We start from the raw sequence: 22,583 nt of genomic DNA, 5'->3' as shown, positions 1-22,583 counted from the left end.
AAATTTTTGATTTGAGCTCATTAACAGCAGCGTTGCGGTCTGACTGCATGAGATGAGCTGAACTTCGCATTAAGATTCGCAAGAAGAGATCGAGATCGAGTGAGTTGCCAATTTAACACTGCACAGCATTCACCACTGATTCCCAGCACAGAAGAGTTCTGTGATTCCCAGACGTGGCGTTCATATCACCATTGAGTCGAGGGAATGTGTAACGGTTAGTCCTATACCTTTAAGAAAGAAGAAAAAAAAAACACTTTTAATGACTTTTTTCTTTATAATTATTATGCTCCATAAGCGACGTCACAAACGGATCCCCTCACAAACTATGGTAGTCCTCTCACTCAGTGAAAACAAAGAAATTTCTTGTTGATGGTACACACAAATTCATAAGTTCGGATCATAGAGCTCTAAAGTGTACGGCCATTTTCGTCACCCACTGAACACTTGGATTGACAGAAAGCATAGACACTCTTTTATGTCAAAACGCTGAACAAATGAAACTTGTTATGTGTGTGTGTGTGTGTATATATATATTTCAGTCTTTCTTTGCTCTTTATTTTTCAGGGCAATTTGACTAGTTTTCTAGTTTAGCAATGAGTATAGGCCTATTATAGATAGAGACTGGAAACTAAAGTGTTAGTCGTGTTTTTTCGCGGCCCGCTCCATATCAAACAACTTTGATTTATCGGTATTTGACATACAAGTCACATTTATAGTATTTCAGCTCGGGGTATTCGTTTATTGTGTCATGAGGAGAATTCAAATATTTTACTGCAATTATACTTTTGCTAGAAATTAAGATAAGCTAAATGAAATGAATCTGTGTACAAACTACAGATATAATCATAACTGATAGTTTCTTGTCCTACAATGCTCATGTCTTACTTTGCATTATTTTCTCGTCGTTCTATATGAAGTCTAGAAACTATGGTCTCTTAAATAAACTGGATAGCCACTGGTTTTCCCTGTACATGAGAAACGCATAGCTATTTTGCGTCGAAGAAACAAGACCAGTTGAAAGTCTTGTTTTACGTGGCACTGGTCTGACACCATGCGCACAGTTTTCTGGCTGAATACTGCACCGGACAGGTCTTGCCGTTCATAGAATGCAAAACTAGTTATAGCTTATTGCCCTAAATTTCTAGCATTTATCCCCTTCTATACAATCTCTTATAAGAAAAATATGTTCAACTATACTTTGCACCTTTGCGGATGTCATACAAATGGGAACACCCTCCAGGGCCGGAGGGACCGGCGGGCTTGTTACCTCATGAAACCCCAAAGTGCCCCCTCCCCCACTTTTGAAAACGTGATAGCGCCGGCCATGCCCTCCACCTGCGGGTGCAACTGTGCACCTTCAAGACCATCGGTGTCACAGTAAGAGTACTTTTAAAGTGACTGTACAGTACTAGATCTACTGGGTGAGGCATTGTGAGGTGGGGATTCATGTTTTGAACATTCGTAAGTGAGATAATGAGAAACCTCTTATGAAATATGAAAGAACATGGTAATTTTAAACAGGATTCAAAGTTTATTTATTGAAAATTGGTTTTCAAATGGCTGAGATATCCCCCCCAAAAGGTGATAATAATAAAAGGCGAAAGGCCACGCCTTTTATCAGGATATCTTTGTTTCACCTTGTTTTTGGATATCTCAGCCATTTCAAAACAGATTTTCATCAAATAAACTTTTGATACCCCTTAGAATTGCATGCTCTTTGACATGTCATAGAGTGGTTTCTGGATATCTGGCAAAACGTTAAGCTAAATCCTCACCTCAGCCAGAACTGTACACACCCTTTAAAAGTGCTCTTATACTGTGACAATGAATGTGCACAGTCGAACTTCCTTTTTTTCAAGAGTGCATTGCAAACTCAGAAATATCGCGTAGGTTTCTGTCTTAATGTTTTCCTGCTTATACCATCTTCATCGTGACCAAAGGAACTCACTCCCGAGTCCCAGTTCGTGAAAACAAGGAAGAGTGAAAAGAAATTTAAAACTCAATGGCTGCATAGGCAACGAAAGACATGCCTCTAGATGATGAAGCCTACACAAAAGACGAACTTCTACTGCTATTTATTTATTTATTTATTTATTTATTTATTTGTTCATTCACTTATGTTTGTATATAATAATAAATTGATTAATTTACATATTTATTTATTTATTCATTCATTCATTCATTCATTTATCTATTTATCTATTTATTGACTTATTTATTTATTGCTATGAGTGACTTTAAAGTCACTCATAACCTCAATCTCTCTCTCTAAATGCTTTCTCTTTCATTCCAAATCAAGGAACTTAACACTGAGGTTAATTCTAAACAATGAATGGATGATCTTTTCCCTTACATTACAGATTATTGGATTACACTACTCAGTATTTAATTGGATACTTTGCCTTTCTAATGGTGTAATATAACACTTGAAATCCCAGTGTGAGACATGTTTTCCCCATACAAGGAAATATATTGCATATAAGATTGTCTCGGGAGGATTATGCGTAAACTATCTGGTCCACAAAAATACATGTCATATTGCATGTCATTTCAGCAGCCAATGTTGAATCAAACTCTTACATTATATCACGTGAAGTGATGCCACTGCTCACAATCACATCGATGTCGATCCTTACTGCGAGATATGCATAGTCACGTGATCGCATTGTGACCAATCACCAAGCAGTAGGCCTATTTATACCATTGAGATAATAGAGTACCTAAAGTACACCATACATTTATTCATTCATACTTACATACATACATACATGCATATATATCTATCAAAGCAATGTAGTTTGATTAGTATAGTAACATGAGACTGGATGATGATGATTATTTGTGTGTTAATTTTTTAGATAATCATGTTTTATTTATTCCTTAAATTCCCCCTCCTCTTTGTTTCTCTTCTGACAACACGGAACTAATGTCTGAAGACTTCAATGTTATCATCTTTCAGCCTATGAACCTCGTACCTGACCTGAACCCCCATAGGGAGGTATTCAAGTCCTTTGTTCTCATCACCCTGTATTAAAAAAAAAATAAAAAAATAAAAAAATACTGTGTTTTATATGCCCGTATTGAGGCTACGTGCTCCGCTCCGCTATCATGATGTGATATCATTGATGATGAAAACATAGATGGGTACACCACAAAATTAGTGGTTGGATCATGGAGCTCCATGGTTGCATCTATAGGGGCAGACAGTTGAAATCTAAGGCTCGATAGGTAAGCGATACCACTGTTCAGCACTCAAGCATCCTCGACATTTAGTGCGGGTATAGCTGTAGCTGGCGTGGTTAACTGATGCTGCTTTTACCTCGTGTTGCATATCGTGCCGAAGTGTTGACAAAAAAAAAAAAAAAAAAATGAAGATTGGAAGAAAGAAAGACGGGGATAAGAGGTGTGTTTTTTTCTGGTCTTTGTCGAGATGAATCTGCGATCGTGTGAAGCACTCTTTTCATTGTGATCATCTGATGCTGCTAACTGTGCACATTGAAACGCATGTTCGTCATTTAGGCTATACGAACTTCGCACTTTTTTTTTTTTTCAAGGGAGAAACGCTGTAAGATCCTCCCTGGACGAAGTAACATTAAAGATTGTTTTTGTTTTTATTTCATGGCTTTCCAAACGAAATGAATCGATTTCCTTATGCGAGTCGCTTAAAGAGACCTTTGTGTAAACAAATACAAAGAATTTATCGGCCAATTTAGTAAGATTGTCGTCCATTTTCACTTTATGAGCATTCAAATTCGTATGTTTGAAGCGGTGGAGTGACTTTGGTCAAAGGATTTCACATTAATGTTGTCAAATTCGTTCTGAGGCACCCAAATAAATTGTTACAATATCCAACTTCGCATGTAAGCATCCAATTTCGTGTTTGGGCACGAGTTTCCAAAGATGTGCATTCTATTAGTGAGATGGGTTATATAGGTATAAGCACTTCAAAGCACTTTCAATATTTCGTTTTGAGAGATCAACTTTCACAATAATAATTTTGAGTATTATACTTTGTAATACACATACACTATCAGCAAGAGTGATTTTACACATTCAATTATTGAATGTAACTTTTACTTTAAATCTTTAATTTACTCATCATATTCAGAATTTCTTCAACATTTTATTTGAACCTCAATCCTTCTTTTCATCATGATCATCACATTGATTTTGCGTTTTAATGTTGATTTTGATTTTAACTTACGCCTTCATTTTTATCATGATCATTACGTTGTGTTTATACCCTTCATTTGAAATTTTTAATTTCATTACGATCATCATACACATCTATAACACAATCATGTGTGATCGACAGTCATAATAGACGTTTTTAACATTCAGGTTAAAATACAGTACAAGCAATGTACCTTTTTAATCGATACCTGATTGAGTGTCCCCGTGATCATAATGCTGAACTTGTTTGCCTGTTTGCGAATTTGAATAATTATTCGGAATGATCTGGTGACAGGTACAGACGAAGATGAACAACCACTGCCGAAATTGTATGTGTTTTCAATGAATTATAGAATGGCCAAATGCATAATCGGTTTCCACTTTAGTTAATTGGAACGACGAAAAACGATTTTGGATGACGATAATCATTTCGAGGCATGATCGTATTTGACGAAAATGATTGCTTCTGATATGGAATTGAATGACAAAAAAAAAAAATGAAATTGGCAGGGAAAACTTATATTTAAAGTTGACGTCACATATTCGTCCCGACGCCTTCTTTCTTCACTACATTATCTAAGTTTCACAAGGAATTAAATTATTTGGATAATCTCGAGTATTATTATTTTTACGGGGCTTGCCAAACAGAGGGGCACTTCTTTGAAGACAGTGTAAAATTTGATTGAGACGAAGAAAGAAAATATAGAAAGCAAACTTGAATTATATCACTTATCGCTATCCTATTACAAAATGCATTCCTTCCTTTTTCGGAGCTCACTCTTTATGCAAAAGAAGGATTTCTCTTGTTGGAAACTAAGTATGTGTACAATGTACCCTATTTGAAAATCCATTGAGGCCTGTAATCGCAAAGCCTCATATTGTACAATGTCGTGTTAGGTTTACTTCTCTTTCTTTCTTTCTTTCTTTCTTTCTTTCTTTCTTTCTTTCTTTCTTTCTTTCTTTCTTTCTTTCTTTCTTTCTTTTTGCGGCTCGCAAAGAGGTTTACGAACCCTAAACATGGAAGCTCTGTTTTGTTCATTATTGAAAGAAGCTTAGGAGATCCGCTCTCGGTCGCTGTTCAAAAGCGAGGTACTTCCCTTCGAACATCCCTGGCCGCTGTCAAACTACCAAAACCTATTCAGCTCTTCTGAGAATAGGACCTACTACTGATATAAGTGCGATTGTGTTCCTTTATAATTTATGATATACAGCGGTACGTATAGTTCGTCGCGTAACATCCTCATCCCTCTTTTCCTTCCCTCGCCGCCCCCAAAAAGGGCTTGATATTTAAAATACATCAGTGACTCTACAGTCTCATGAATAATCTATGATGGACAGTGAAGGAAAAACGTACTCTCTTGAAATAGGGAAAAGAAGCAAAAAGCCAGGTAATAACTGAAATTAAAAACAAAAGAAATAACGACGTAAAGATATATTTTGAAGAAAACCATTCAAATCAACTCACTTAAAAAGACCAAAAAAAAAAAAACACGAATATTATAATGAATATACATCAAACATTGCTGATTCAAGGGATACAAATTAATAAATGAGGCCATAACAATGAAATGTTAAAGTGCAAATCACGCCTTTCATACCGCTTTAGTAAGTTAATGACAACCATTGTAGTTCGTAACATGGTTGAAGTTCTTTGTATTCATTTCCTATTCGTTGGGATTCATAGAGTTACGTTGGAGCCGATTTTTACTTTGGTCATATATATTCAAAGAACATTCCTTATGAATAGATGACGAATGCACAGAAGATCAAACATGTCACGTCAACTATATTCTAGCCTATTAGCAACGGATGCGAACGTATCTTCAATTTTCCGAATTCGTTGGGCATTCCTTGGCTCGGTATCTTACGCTCCAGTGTGACGTGGTCCTTATGATAGATCACTGTAGTTCCCCGCCAGTTATGGGGGATATTTTTCTGTTTGTCATTGTTGCATGAAATCTGAGTGACAGCAGTCTCATACACACAATAAACAGAACAGTTTGAATGCTTCGGGTTGCTGACATTATTGCCATGGAGACAAACAGTTGACATTAAATTTGGTCTATCTTAAGTTTTTGCTATAGAGTGGATGTACTTTGTCAGTCAGGGGGATTTACACTGCGCTTTGAAACTGGCTGGCAGCATTCACACAAAGGTATTCTTTCAACGTTGAAACGGAACTTGTAATGATTGTATTTGCTCTAAACCCCGAAAGTGTACAGGAACGTGCACTTAATGGCCTCTGACAAACAGTTCTATTGATCATCTATTTTCGTTTCTATTCCTAGTCATGCTTTGGATAACACAAGCATACATTATTATTATTTTCAGCAGTCAAGAGAGCTCCAGATGCAAGATTACTCACCCGTAGTAGGCATATCAGGATGTCTTCATGCCCCAACGAGTATTTTTGTTTGTAATTTCCCAATGGTATTGTCAGTATTCCCTGGCAATTGATGATATGAAGGGCAAAGAGGAATTTGTTTTGTTTTTCTTTAGTGTCAAGCAACGAATCTTGAATTGTATGATCTTAACTTGAATGGGTACTTCCAGCGCTGCAAGGAATGAATAGAAATTTCACCTTTGATCGATGGATCAATTCATGATTGATGAATCCTTATTGTGCGGCTCTCCTTCTCTTCTCTTCCTTTCTCTTTTCATCTCTTTCTTTCTATATTTCTCTTTCTCTTAGCAATGTCCTGCATTAATCATTACTCGTGCACCTGGGAAGCTCGAGGAGCACAGCGTTCTGCTACACGTGATGACTGTGATGATAAAGGTTTATTATTATGGCACAAAATCCAACACACGCGCATACACTCAAACACATGTGTTTACGGGATGGATACACACAAATCGTAATTTTAGCTGCGACACACCGACGTACATTTTACATCACATTCTTGCATGGAGAGGGTCAACTTTTTTGCTGAGAGATAATATTTCATGAAACATCTACAACGAATTTAGCAAAACCTATAGAAATACCTGTTTCCTATTAATCGTGTTGTTCTGGGGATAAACGTGTTGCCCATACTCCATAAGGGGAAACCACTTCCTTTGCTCTATCATGATGTGTACTTGAAATTGACAAAACATTTGATTTATGAGCTTTATTGTTTTCTTCTTGTAGTTTTGTGTAAAGGCAAATGAATGCAACCTGTCAACAGGGTTTGATAGCTTCCATGTGATTTCATGCGTAGCATCAAGAATTGAACTTTGGATGCAGTACATATTTCAATGTCTTCGTGGGTAAACGGATTGATTTCTACGAGAGCATCAGAAGCAAAGGACGTCATGCAATTTTGAGAGAATTTATGAGCGTTGTGAGGTAACAGGGTGCATGCCTGATTGACATTCTTTTAAAGCCCTGACATGTTCGCAATGATCTCCTAGTTCCTGAACAGTTGGATTAAGATTCTGTCCGTCTATCGCGACATTCTGATACTTAATCATGTCCCGATGACACGAACAAACACTCAGACGTCACGACAAAGAAACTCTCCCATGCATGGCTGACGGCGATGACTTACCCCGGCCCGAGACGCTATTCAACCTGCCACAGGAGCAAACAAATAGCTGCTTCTCGCCTAGGCAACCACGACACGCTTTAACTACGAACGAAATTATTCAATCACCAGCACTCCCCAACCTCAATAGGCTTTAGGGAACGCTCATGTATGGGACTCTACCATCGGCACGGAAGAACATGCATAAGCTGGGATAACAATGTTTTTCAGCAACAAGTTGTTGTGTGTGGAAGACAACATTCAGTAGACGGTCATGGTCTGGAACTGACAGAACAGGATGAGATTTTGTCTGACAGATTTAAGAGAATCTGATATCGATTTGTCATTCGGTGGAACTGGTCGTGATTTGGTCTTCAGTGTTGCCTATCGTCACTCTGTCATACTGCGGCGCCAAGTGGTACACTCAGTCCGTGTAATCAGGAAATAAGCGAAGGTGATTCGGCTGTTAAAGCGAACATGAGGTGACTGCTATTATCTGACGCCATCGAGACATGTTATGAGCTGATCTGTTTGTGATACTACAAAACCGGCAACACACATCATTCTTCGTTATAATGTACTGACTGAATGACTCGGGACATCAGTCTACAAAGAGACACAAAGTAGGCCTACTGGAGTATTAATTCAACGCGATACGGTTCAACTATACAAATGGTGAGCAAATTTGTGTCAGAACATAGAAGTGACAGGCAATAAACTTAACAGACATTGCAGTGATAATTATTTTTATAGGACATCTATGCCTGTATCGCTGAATCTTTTCATCAATTTGTCATTATTCCGTATTCCTGGTTTACCTCTATCTCAAAAGATAACAATTAACGATCTTCAAAAGAAGGGTATTAGTATGAATAGCCCTTTTTCGCATTTCTTTTTGAAAGATTGGTTATAGCACTGCAAGTGAAAGGAACAATCAGATATTTGTGAAATTCTTCCTGAAACAAAAACTTGAACTTTTCCATGAAGTGCAGTCGCAAATTGACTTTGCAAATGAGTGCCGGTGATAATTTTGTAGATGTTGTCAAAGTGATTGATTTCACGTTTAGCGTAGCTCCTCTACAAAATGAATATTTATTATGCAATAGAAATAATGATATTTATACTTCAAGCGCCCCACACAACAGTTGATTTGTCGTGCCAAATAAATTACATTTTGGTTTTTATACGTATAGTTGGCAGGGCTGATTAACCCGTTTAGGACGGTTTGCTTTGGCGAGCGAACACCCCCACAGACGGACAGGTTTTCCAAAATCGAGCCCGAACCGAGGGTTACTAAGGGGGTGTGACTTACGGTCCCGCTTTACCCAATCATCAAATTGCCGTGTATGCGGTGTAGGAATCCGCTTTCTGATTGGATGAATAACGACCGCTCATGAATAATAATGTCGCTTCCCTTCGCTATCTGGGTTCGCGCGCGCGGTTTGAACTTCACGTACTGTGCGATCGTCAATTTACGTTCCCTCGTCAATTCAAATGAATAGTGTCTTTTATTATTGGGCACCAGGCTATGTCGAGGGTGTCGCAAATTTCTACTACATAATTGTCTTGGATTTACTGATTCATGGAGGCAATCTTTTATGGAAACTGTAATCCGTTGATCACAAGCCTTCAAAGTCTTTCAATGAAAAGCGATCGATCGGAGGATTGTGTACAGGCTTGCGTATTTCCATTTACACGACTGTAAGACACGCCAAGTAAATCTCGTATTGTGGCAATATCAAAGGCACACGAACCCACTCTTGACTTCCTGTTGTTCACAAAATTCCTTACCATAGCTAGTCAATGAATTTTGGAAACAGAAGGAAATTTATTCATTGTATACAACATTTGACAATCTGTTACACCTTGTTTGTCCCCGCTACTTGTATCCAAATACAAAGCTCGCGTGTCTGTAACAGAAGCACGTGGCTTTATTTCAACACTAGGCAAACCATCAACGATGTAATATTACAAGTAGAATTGGTGATACTGATTTATCAAAGTCGAATTTCGTAATAGAATAACGTCCACTTGAGTTTATTTCTTGGTTCTGTTTCAGTAATTCCCATAAAATTGACAAGAGCCTGGAATATGTTCAATATTCAAACAAATCTTTGCATCTTTCTAACTTTCTTTGAGACGAATAAAAGTGCATAATCCACGCTTGCGCGATACCTGAAATTATCAATCGTGACTACCTACAAATTTCGATCATGCAACTTATAATAGATTTTCATTGGATGCATACAAGATATCACCGAGTGGATTTGTGAGTTTATTATCGGGGTTTGATGCTGCTATTTTTCTGTGCGATCTTACAATTCCTTTACAACTTCGACGTAATGTCGGGAAGATAATGATTATTCACTATGTATCAAGTGAAATGAGATTTCACACAGTGATACAAGACATATATTTAATTATTATAAAAAGTAATCACCAACCTAATGAGTATCGTTATTTCTTACATAGAAAAAAAAAACAACAACTAAGAATAAAACACCGGTCCTGTTTAACCCAGTTGACAGAACATGTATGAGCTCTTCAGATGAAACAGGGGAGTCTATACGATGAGAAGAAAAAAAGGAGAGAAAAATAGGCTGGTCATCTAAATTTTGTTTGATTGACGGTAGATAATCTGAAAAGATTTTTCAAACGTAATGTAAAATTATACAAGATGAGGTTTGCCTACAACCTGTGTTTTGGTAATATCTTTCTACGTTTTATATAATACATATGTATGTATATATATATACATATATAAATTTTATGGGCAGAGTGATATCTTGGAGAAGAGATCATCACCATCAATGATAATATTCAATCTACACGTTTGCATATGGGAATGAAGAATTGGATAGCTGGAAAGGAAAGTGATGAGAATGTAATGAGATAAAATGAAGGGGCACTAATTGAGACAAATGTATTACAAAGGAAGAGCAAAACGGCAAAAAAGGGCAAAAGGGTACAACATTATGCAAAGGTTTTGCAGTCATTTTTTGTGTACGTTTGCCTTCCAATTTCGTAGTTACGTAATTCAAAATAGCCATCAAAAAAAAAAGAAAAAAGATAGCGCCATGAAGATGTTCATTCAACCTCGTTTGCCTTTCACTATATCCTATCACTTCAAAAAATGTAGCATTAGCACAATTCAAATTAGAATTAACATCAATTCGCATCAATGTGAGAGAGTGTCTTTTCAGACAGGGTCGCAGGTGAGCATTTCCGAGTTCGTCGGAGAAGTTCATTCATATTAGAAACAAAAAGGTTGACCACCCGGCAGCTGATAGAAGAAGACGACATGACCATGGGAGAACGGCGAGCACATGTCACACAAGCTTGAAGGTCTAAAATCATTACATCACTTCAGAAAATAACGAAAAGATGATATGTTTGTTGAAATAAACGACATTTCTCCCGACATTCTTCGATCTCTCATAACAGATGGTTAATTTTGCTGAAATGATCTTTTCTTATGTCATGAGTGTAAATCAATATTATTTTGTTTTATTGTGTATACCAGTCATCGCCCGATAAAAGACAGAAAATGAAGTACTATTCTCATTCAATAAGCATAATGTATAAAGGAAACGAGCATTTGCTGCAATCGTTTATGAATATGAAAATGCTTCAATGCGATTTCACGAAGTCTAAAGGAATGAATGCAAGTAGGTTTACCTGAATACAGAGATGTATAATGCAATTATTAAAAAAAAAAATACGCAGCCACGATAAGTGCATAAATCACTTCAATAGCAGCATGAAAACATTTGATCACATCAATATATGAGATGGACAAGAACATTTCATGCTTTTATTGCTCGAAATTCCTTGCTCCTAAACAAAGTAGAGTGTTCAATTGAAGCGATGGGTTATCACATCTCCGTCTCTCGCAAAACTGAATCATCACTTCGCAAATTTGGAGTGCTTTCAACAAATTTACATAAAAAAAGTTTTTTGTTTTTTTTTTTAGGCATGAGTTACCATATTCTACTGATTATAAATCGATTGAGCTACAAAACGGTAGTGTGTTGCTAAAACCATTATAACTCAATGATCGCGAAATCATTTGACTTGTGAACTTCCGAAAGAGATGGACTGAAAAACCCAGACTTCTAAACGTATAAATAATTGACAGAGCGACTATAGCCAAAAATTAGCATATTATGAAGAATTCATACAAAACTAGAACCAAAAAAAGACTAAACAGTCGACATCACCATTGTCGGTATCGTCGTAATATGGGATGTAATTTTATTTTGACTGCCTCTTCGAAATGCTGCAAACATCAAATACTGAACATCATAATTTTTATTTGTGAATTCTAAGCGTATGAGAGAGAGAGAAAAAAAGACAACTTCTGCCGATTGTCTTGTTTATCGCTTTATTGCAGCGTATGTCATTGTCGAAGTTTAAATTCTGTAATACATGTTCGTAACAAGTACATGAGAACTTGCACATTGGATTCCCAACAACCATAAAATCATTGGGGTCCGTAAAAGTGGTTACGTAATACATACGAAGCACATCATTATAATGCATTCTATGGACCGGTGCAGAATAAAGAGACTGTTTGTAATCGGCCTTTGAACTTCTCTATTATGCTCATAATCCCCGACTTTTCAGATGGCGTCTACGAGTGCGTCTTAGGAATGTTTTCGTATCAACATCCTGTCTATTCAAGGAGGTACAATGTAACCTGATACTCTGGCCACCTGGTCTATTCAAAGTGTTCTTGCCTATAACACGCGCACATGTTACGCTGTGTCTCACCATGATGAATATAATTGTAAGACCCCATAGTGGCAATATCGGCTCTTGCATTGTATGAAAATGATGACTATTATACAGTATATCCTCTATTTGGTTCGTTGGCCGAGTAGATTTTTTGAACGATCTTATATTATAAACACGCTGTCATTCATAAGTATGAGAGAGAGAGAGAGAGAGAGAGAAAAAAAAAGCTTCAAGCAACATCGAAGTTGAGTTTCTCAAACCAATCTTCCATTTGAGTTTGTTTCTTGGTTTTGTTTCAACAATTTTCATAATGTTGACAAGAGCCTGATGGGATGTTCAATATTCAGATAAATCGTTGCATCTTTCTTGCAATCTTTGACAGCTAATGGTGACTAAACCTGCGAACTCCATGCATTTTTGTATAAAGACGTTTGCTTTGTGAAATTATCCATCATGACTGCCTCCAGATTTCGACCATAATTATATGACTTAGGTTTCCATGAGATGAATAAAGGAGATCAACGAGCGCATTTGTAAGTTTACTGTCGGGTTTTATGTTGCAAATTTTATGTGCAATCATGACTTCCTGACAACTCTATCATAATGGCGGGAAGGTATTGTTCACTGCACATCACTTGAAATTAAATGTCACACAGTGACATGATAATCATCAGCAAACGGGATAGATTATTGTTATATATCTATCTATCTATCTATCTATCTATCTATATATATATATATATATATATACATATATATATATATATATATATATATATATATATATATATATATATATATATGAAGGGTTTGTTTGCAAAAACCGATAAGTCCATTTCTGAAGATTTTGAATTACGATCTCTGTCATAAAGTACAAAATAATACCTTTTAAATGATATATTGGTCACTAAATATAAAGGTATATTTTTGAAGTTATGGTCAAAAGAAGCAAAAAAAATCTTATTATTCTCTTTATTTTTCTTGACCTTTAATCGCAAATATCTCCATTTGGCAAATATGGACTTATCGGTTTTTGCAAACAAACTCTTCATATATATATATATAAAACACCTATTCAAGTCAGTTGATGGAGCATTTATGAGCTCTTCCGGTCTGCAAACGAAACATCGGAGTCTATGCGATAAGAAGAAAGGTTGAGAGATAAAGAGATAAAAAAAAATAGGCTGGTCTTCTGAATTTAGTTCCATGGACGGTAATCTGAACACACTTTTGCAAACGAAATGAAATATTACACACGGATAGGTTTGCCTATAATCTGTGTTATGGTGATATCTTATGAGATTATATATAATAATACGGGCAAAGTATCTTGGAAAGGTGATCGCCACCATCAATGGGGATATTCAATCTAAACGATTAATTGTAGATGATGGGAATGAAGAGGTGGATAGCTGGAAAGGAAAGTAATGAGATGCAATGAGATAAATCGAAGCAGCACTAATCGAGGCAAATGTATTACAAAGGAAGAGCAAAACGGCATATTCGAGTGTTCAAAATGGTTCAACATTATGCAAAGATTTTGCAGTCATTTGTGTGTGTGTGTGTGTGTGTGTACGTTTGTCTTCTAATTTCACAGTTAGGTAATTCAAAATCGCCTAAAAAAAAAAAGAAAAAAGATCGCGCAATGAAGATGTTCATTCAATCTCAGTTTCCTTTCACTATATCCTATCACATCAAATTACGTAGCCTTAACACAATTCAAATTAGAATGTCCATTGAGAATTCAAATTCGTCTCAATATGAGAGAGCGTCTTTTCAAACAGGGTCGCAGGTGAGCATTCCCGAGTTCGACGGAGAAATTCATTCAATTTAGCAACAAAAAAGGTTGGCCATCCGGCAGCTGTAGAAGAAGCCGACATGATCATGGAAGTATGGCAAGCACAAGCCACACAGGCTTGAAGGCCTAAAATTATTACATCACTTCAGAAAATAAGGAAAAGACGATATTTTTGTTGAAATAAACGACATTTCTCCCGGCATTCTTTGATATCTCATAACAGACGGCTAATTTTGCTGAAATGATCTTCTCTTATGTCATGAGTGTAAATCAATATTTTTTTATTGTGTATACCAGTCATCCCCCGATAAAAGACAAAAACAAAAATGAAGTACTAACAATCTCATTCAATAAGCATAATGTATAAAGGAAACTAGCATTTGCTGCAATCGTTTATGAATATGAAAATGCTTCAATGCGATTTCACGAAGTCTAATGGAATAAATGAATGTAGGCATACCTAAATGCAGAGATATACGTAGACATAAAAAATACACAGGCACGATAAGTGCATAAATTACTTCAATAGCAGCATGAAAAACATTTGATTACATCGATAAACATGAGATAAGACAAGAACATTAATTTCATGTTTTTATTGCCCGAAATACCTTGCTCCTAAACAAAGCGTTCAATTGAATCGATGTGGTTATCACATCTCCGTCTCTCGCAAAATTGAATCACCACTTCGCAAATTTGGAGCGCTTTCTACAAAGAAAAAAAAGAAAGAAAAATCGGGCTTTTTTTCGGTATAAGTTGTCATATTTGACTGATTATAAATGAATTGAACTCAATGATCGAAAAAAAAATTGACTCGTGAACTTACGAAAGAAGTGGACTGAAAACACCTCAGACTTCTAAATGTATAAGTAATTGACAGAGCGACTATAGCCGAATATTAGCATATTATGAGGAATTCATACAGAATCAGAACAAAAAAACTAAACAGTCGACATCACCATCGTCGGTATCATCGAAATATGGGATATTATTTTATTTTGACTGCTTCTTTGAAATGCTGCAAACATCAAATACCGAACATCATATACCGAACATCATAATTATATCTACAATGTTTTGGCGAATGCTAAGAGTATGAGAGAAAAAAAAATGCCATATGTCTTGTTTACTCGCTTTATTGCAGCGTATAATTTCTATACATATATGTTGGTTACAACCACATGAGAACTTGCACATTCGCTTCCCAACAACCATAAAATCATTGGGGTCCGTAAAAGTGGTTACGTAATACATACGAAGCACATCACTATAATGCATTCTATGGACCGGTGCAGAAAAAAGAGACTGTCTGTAATCGGCCTTTGAACTTCTCTATTATGCTCATAATCCCCGACTTTTCAGATGGCGTCTACGAGTGCGTCTTAGGAATGTTTTCGTATCAACATCCTGTCTATTCAAGGAGGTACAATATAACCTGATACTCTGGCCACCTGGTCTATTCAAAGTATTCTTGCCTAAAACACGCACATATGTTAGGCTGTATTTTACCATGATGAATATATAGGACCCCATAGTGACAATATCGGCTCTTGCATTGTATGGATATTATACAGTAAATCCTCTATTTGGTTCGTTGGCCAAGTAGATTTTTTGAACGATCTTATAGCATAATCAGGCTGTCATTCATAAGTATGACAAAAAAAAAAAACAAACTTCAAGCATCATCAAAGTTGAGTTTTGCAGACCAATTTTTCATTTGAGTTTGTTTCTTGGTTTTGTTTCAGCAATTATTTTTTTCATATTATTGACAAGAGCCTGATGGGATCTTCAATATTCAAATAAATCACTGCATCTTTCTGGCTGTTTTTGACAACTAATGATGACTAAATCTGAAAAATCCATGCTCTTGCGGTACCTGCCATCCACACTGAAGTTTGTGTGTATAAAGAAGTTTGCTTTCTGAAATTATCCATCGTGACTGCCTACAGATATAACTTAGGTTTCCCTGGGATAAATAAAAGATATCAACGAGCGCATTATGTGATTTTACTGTTGGGGTTTAAATGCTGCCAATTTTACTAGTGCAATCTCACGATTGACTTATAACTCTATCGTACTGCGGGGAAGATATTGCTCATTACGAATCACATGAAATAAGATTTCACAAAGTGATAAGACATAAGTTATTCATCATATGATAAAAAGTAATCACTAACAGGAAAGCTGATTGTTTCAGGCGAAACATTGGAGTCTATGCGATAAGAAGAAAGATTGAGAGATAGAGAGAAAAAAAAATAGGCTGGTCTTCTAAATTATGTTTGATGGATGTAATCCGAACACTCTTTTGCAAACGAAATGTAACATTATACACAGCTTGGTTTGTCTATAAAATATGTGTTATGGTAACATCTTTTTAGATTGTGTGTGTGTATATATATATATATATATATATATATATATATATATATATATAATTCAAAATACAGGCAAAATATCTTCGAGAAGTCACCATCAATGATAATATTCAATCCACACATTTGTAGATGATAATGAAGAATTGGATTACGGGAAAGAGAGGGAGAGAGATGGAAAGGGGGGGGGGGGAGAAATATGGTGGTCTTCTAAATTTTGTTTGGTGGATGGTAATCCGATCACACTTTTGTAATCGAAATGTAATGTTACACACGGCTAGGTTTGCCTGTCTGTGTTATGGTAATATCTTTTTAGATTATATATATATATATATATATATATATATATATATATATATATATATATATATAAAACGGGCAAAATATATTGGAGAAGTGACCGCCACCATCAATGATAATAACCAATCTATACGTTTGTAGACGGGAATGTAGTGGATAGCTGGAAAGGAAAGTGATGAAATGTAATGAGATAGAATGAAGGAGCACTAATCGAAGCAAATAATGTATCATAAAGGAAAAGCAAAATGGCAAACTTGAGTTTACAAAATGGTGCATTATGCGAAGATTTTGCAGTCGTTCTTTGCGTATGTTTGTCTTTCAATTCATAGTTACGTAATTCATAACCGGTAACAAAAAATATAGTTCCATGAAGATGATCATTCAGCTTTGTTTTCCTTTCGCTATATCCTATCACCTCAAAAATGTAGCATGAACACACTTCAATTCAGAATGCCAATCGAGAACTCACATTCGTCTCTATGTGAGAGAGTTTTTTTTGTCATATCCGATTGACTGAAAATGGATTGTACAACCAGTGGCGTTTGACTGAAATCCTTGCAACTCGATGAAAGCAAAATCATTTTGACTTATGAACTTACGAAAGAAATGGACTAAAAACCCAGATTTCTAAACGTTTAAATAATTTATATAGCGACTGCATCCGAAAATGAGCATATTATAAAAAATTCATACAAAAAATAGAAATATATACTAAACAGTCGAAATCACCATTGTCACTATGAACTTAATATGGAATATAATTTTATCTAATATACTTTTTTGAACTGCTGCAAATCCCAAATACCGATCGTTTTTTTTTTTCATAGACAATTTCTCGCAAATGATATAAACGTATGAGAGAAAACTTGTGCCATGTGTCTTCTTTATTCGCTTTATTGCAGCGCATTTCGTTGTTGCACTTTAATTTCTATAATATATTAATGTTTGGAACATGCACATGAGAACTTGCACATTCAATTCCCAACAACCATAAAGTTATGGTTACATATACATACGAAGCACATCGCTAACATCCATTCTATATGGACCGGTACAGAAACGAAAAGACTGTCAGTAATCGACCTTTGACCTTCTCTATTATGCTCATAATCCCCTGCCCTTTTAGGTTGCGTCTACGAGAGGGTCTATCTAGGAGTGTTTTTGTATCTGCATCCTGTCTATTCATAAATATACAATGTAATCTGATACTCTTGGCAGCTGGTTTATTTGAAATATTCTCGCCCATAACACGTGCACATGTGACGCTGTGTTACGCCATGATGAATTTACGACTTCGATGAAGTAGCACAATCGACTGCGTTGTTTGTATGCAGTACATCCCCTACTCTGTTTGTTCTTGGCCAAGTGGTTTCTTTTTTTTAACGATTTTATAACATAATCAGAATATTATTCATGACGGTAAAACTCTTCAAACAACTACAAGTAACATCGCTGTCATGATAACAAACAGACACAAAAACATTCACACACATCACATGCATGCAGGGACACGCAAAAGATTTACTTTTGAATTTATTCAATTCGCCGAGTTTTGGTAAATCCCAGGACTCGGCAGCGGAAGAAGAAGGCCAACAATTCATGCCAATAATGGTAAGCAGGTTGCCATGCCGAGATGGCTTTCATAGAAAATCCATAAGTACGACATTGCATTACTGATATAACACGAAGTAGTATGCTACAATACTTTATCATGTAAATGTGTGCTAATAAGGTAGGTGCGTGCACGCAACGGTCTTGACCGCCGCACGCATGCTTTTCACTTGAGTGTGACAATTTGCATACCGATGCAAATGAGATCGCCAGAGCGTGCGGCTGGTCGCTCGTCATTGGTCAGTTTCCCGAGCGTTGCGAAGGTCTGAATGTCGTGAAAATTGCACTCATGTTTGTCAATATTTTGCTTATTTATAGACATAAGATATGACCAATCATCACAAAATGTTCACAGATGGCAACTTTGATGTATGTAGTCCCACAAAATATAAATCATTTTCAACATAGGCATCGTATTGTTGGTGAAATTCTAAGTTTAAAAATGCGTGTTCATTTCACTCTCTCAGCCCGAGTATACTCGGGACCAGTCCACAGCCTGGAAAACGTCAGCCCGAGTATACTCGGGACACGTCCTAAACGGGTTAAGACAAACTGTGTCTAATAATGAGGGAGCGGAATAGTGATTACACTGTAATTATGCTTACCGTCTATACATAGAAGGAAATGTGTCTTCCGAGAAGTGAGTCAGCTACATTACACAGTACTTAATGTACAATCATGTATGACATTTTTTTTCTACTTACATCATTAGTATGTGACCGAACATCAATCTAAATGGAATTATTAAAATTGATCCAAATTTCAACTATTATCGTAAACACAAATTTCAGACTTCTTGGAGATGCATTTTTATCATTCTGTAAAGCACAGGTTGCTGGACGAAGAAAAGAAAAGAAAAGAAAAGAAAAGAAAAAAATGACTTTTTGTGTCATTTCTAAAGACACAGACAGAAAAAACCCAAAAGCGAATAAAAAGAAAAAGAGAAATGAAATTACACTAAATAGTACAGTGAAAATTCATGGCACACAATATGCAAGTATCTCTTTTACAATTGTACCTCGAGTGTATAGGAACTGATAGTTCAGTAAAAGTGCTAAAATCAAGTGTTGCGATAATTTTCCCAGTCGAAAGAAAAAAAAAAACAGAGAGAAGCTTGATTTTATTTTTATTACATTCATTTTTTTCTGTTTTGTTCTTTGTTTTTGTTTTTAGGTGTTTTTTTTTTTGTCTTTTTTTTTTTTTTTTTTTTGCTGGATACAAATTCTCCTCAGGCACGTCACTGCATGACACTAATTCAAATCAAGCAAGCCTTTTCTATCATAATTGGATGATCATGATGGTGGCTATAATGCCCAGCGTTTATTAGTGAAAGTCATCAGACTAATGGATAATGATGCATGCACTGACGGATAGTGTCTTTTGTACTTATTGTTGGGTGCTTTTGGTCTCGGTCCCTACACCGGTGTCACATGGGAGATGTTGATTATCATAGTTATAATCATCATCTTTCTCTTTCAAAGAGACAGTATCAGACACGCACTGTTTATCAAATGACTCATTTTATTACGGAGAGGCGAATTAAAGCAATCACACGAAGAGGTTTTGCGAACCTACCACCGATTGTTCGTGACGCTCGATACATAATAAATAATCGCGCTTGCAAATATTGATAATTACTATCGACAGCGTCCATCCTGAGTATTTCATCAATACTTATAGAGGTTGTATTGAGGTCCTTTCGATGACTGACGATGAAAATCATATCAAAGTAATTGCTCGACGACAGGCATGTGTTTATAAGTAAGACGTCAGCTGACACATCCGTTCCGTCATGTTGTTTTCCCATTCCTACAGGTCGATGACAGAAGTCTTCGGATACTCGTGTTCGGTGCTGGACATGCCGATGTCGTCATGGTTGGAGAATGATGCTCATCAACTCTGACGACGATTAACTGACGGACAGCATGATTGACCCGGATGACATCAAACCGGTCCTGGCACACCACGTCACTTGGATTCACAACGCACCAAAGTGCGACAGCTGCGCGGTTATGGCCGGACTGGGAAACGATCATTCCGTTCGTGACCTCCCCGCTTTTAGCAGGATATGTCCTCATCAAACCTCCAGTATGGAAAGGCCGCGGATAAATGCAATTACACAAAAATCCTTTCCACCGTATGAAACGCGACTTGAAACTGGTTTTCTACCAGATATTGTACAAGGTAAATCACTGCAACGAGCGCGTCGCTATGATCTGTTGCGAGATGACCCCGAAAACGATCTAGCTCTTGATAAAGACACGAAGTTATTGTCTTGTCAGGAGGACACGAGGCACTCAAGTAATTCCCTGCCAAAAATAAGACAATTTCCGCGACAATCGAACGCAAACCACAGCGCTGGCTTACGACTGAGTGTGAATAAATTGTATAACCACAGACTGTCTAAGTCGCTGGATATGTACGACCGCGTGAGACAGCTAGAAGTTGAGGGTCGATACCTCGCGACGCCCCAGTCCGACAGCCGAAAACTTTTGAGTGGCGCACGAACAGCTTCCGATGGGTCGATCACGGACAGTGGGATATATGACGGAACGACCGACGAAGAGATACTTCTTAGTAGAGTTTCGCTCGACGAAAGCGAATCGGAGGGCGAGGAAGCCGACGATGTGCACGTACTGACAATCAATCCCTTTCCTTACAAAGCAGAGCGATCACCGTACGAGAATGACATCAATACTGAGCCCGAGAGGCCACCTACACCAATCAAACCGAAAAAGAAGAAGAAGAAAAAGAAAGAGCCCCCTCCACCACCTCCGAAGCCGAAACCGAAGAAGATCAAGAGACCTTACCAGCGCAAGAAACCGATCAATTTCGCAGCACTCCGGCGCCACGAGCAAGAAGTGGCAAGGCGACATCCAATCAGAAAGCAGTTCCTCTACTCGCACATTCTAGAGAGCGAACTCCAGAGCTATATCCCAGCACGGAGGCCCGGCGGGAAACTGAAACCAGTCTACAAGCGGTCTGTGCAAACCGGAGATATCATGCTACCCGATTATCCAATAACCGTCGAATACACCCAGCTCGATGAAGGAGATCACGCGCACACGAACTCTCCCTGGCAGATTACGCGGCGTCGACAGGAGGCGCTGCAGGCATTCATAGAGAGGAGGCGGAAGATGCAAAAACACGTCGCCACGAAGAGCAAACGGAAACGCGTGAGATTCATTCTTCCACCAGGACACGTCAACAGCGTAAGCGATCATGATTCCGTCGTAGATGAACTCGATGATGATGAGAACCACGAAGAAAGGCAACCACTTCCTCTTGAAAATGCCGATGAACAAGGTGATGATGCAAACGGTGCAGAGAAAACTGAACAAACTCCAAAAGAATCTAATGAAAGGAAGGATGAACAAACACCGGATGCAGTTGATGCTGCTGAAGCGATATCCCGCGACACAATGTCGAATCTCATAGGCGACTCGACCTTGAAGAACTCAGACGAGCTCGTAAGTGATTGGCTGCAGACGATGGAACCTAGTCGTCAGAGTAGGAAATATTCGGGAGATCGGCTCAGTATCACGGATCAATTCGTTAAGCTGCCGAAGATATCCGAGTCGGAGCCTCTTCCTCGAATCTCCCTTACGCTTGCGGACGATGCTCAAATCATTCCAATTCTAGACTCTGCAAATGTCGGTACCAACGAAATTGAGGAAAGCTAGCTTGGCATGCTTGGTATCATGCCATAAAAGACAATGACATTTGGTACTTTTGACTGATTAATGTGAACAGTTGGGTCAGCAAATTATCCATAAAGTATCCATAAAGTAATTTGCGAAAATCACATGATGGATAATTGATTTCATTTACTACAAAACTGTAGAACGTTCTCGTAACCCTTTGTACAGCTGAGTGCAATAGTTACGAAATATAAAAAGAATCTACATCAAAAGTAGATGTCAAAAAAGAATTTTCCTCTCTGTAGTGAGGGTAGCAAATCGTATCTTTTTTTTGGGGGGGGGTTTTCTCTCTTTTTCGTTTTCATTAGATTAATGTATAGTGTAAAACAAGGTTCATTTGATAGCAAAGACTAAGTTTTGCCAATAATTATGATATTGCACA

General features: G+C 37.3%; 1 protein-coding gene across 1 annotated transcript; it reads left to right on the top strand.

Moving 5' to 3' along the window:
- The first annotated feature begins 20,425 nt into the window (after positions 1–20,425).
- On the top strand, positions 20,426–22,183 carry LOC140231239 (uncharacterized). The gene has a single exon (XM_072311385.1). The coding sequence runs from the start codon at positions 20,426–20,428 to the stop codon at positions 22,181–22,183; it is 1,758 nt and encodes a 585-aa protein (XP_072167486.1).
- The last annotated feature ends 400 nt before the right edge of the window (positions 22,184–22,583 follow it).

Source organism: Diadema setosum, chromosome 7, assembly GCF_964275005.1.
Source record: "Diadema setosum chromosome 7, eeDiaSeto1, whole genome shotgun sequence".
Taxonomy (NCBI): domain Eukaryota; kingdom Metazoa; phylum Echinodermata; class Echinoidea; order Diadematoida; family Diadematidae; genus Diadema; species Diadema setosum.
This window is presented reverse-complemented; position numbering and strand designations above follow the sequence as displayed.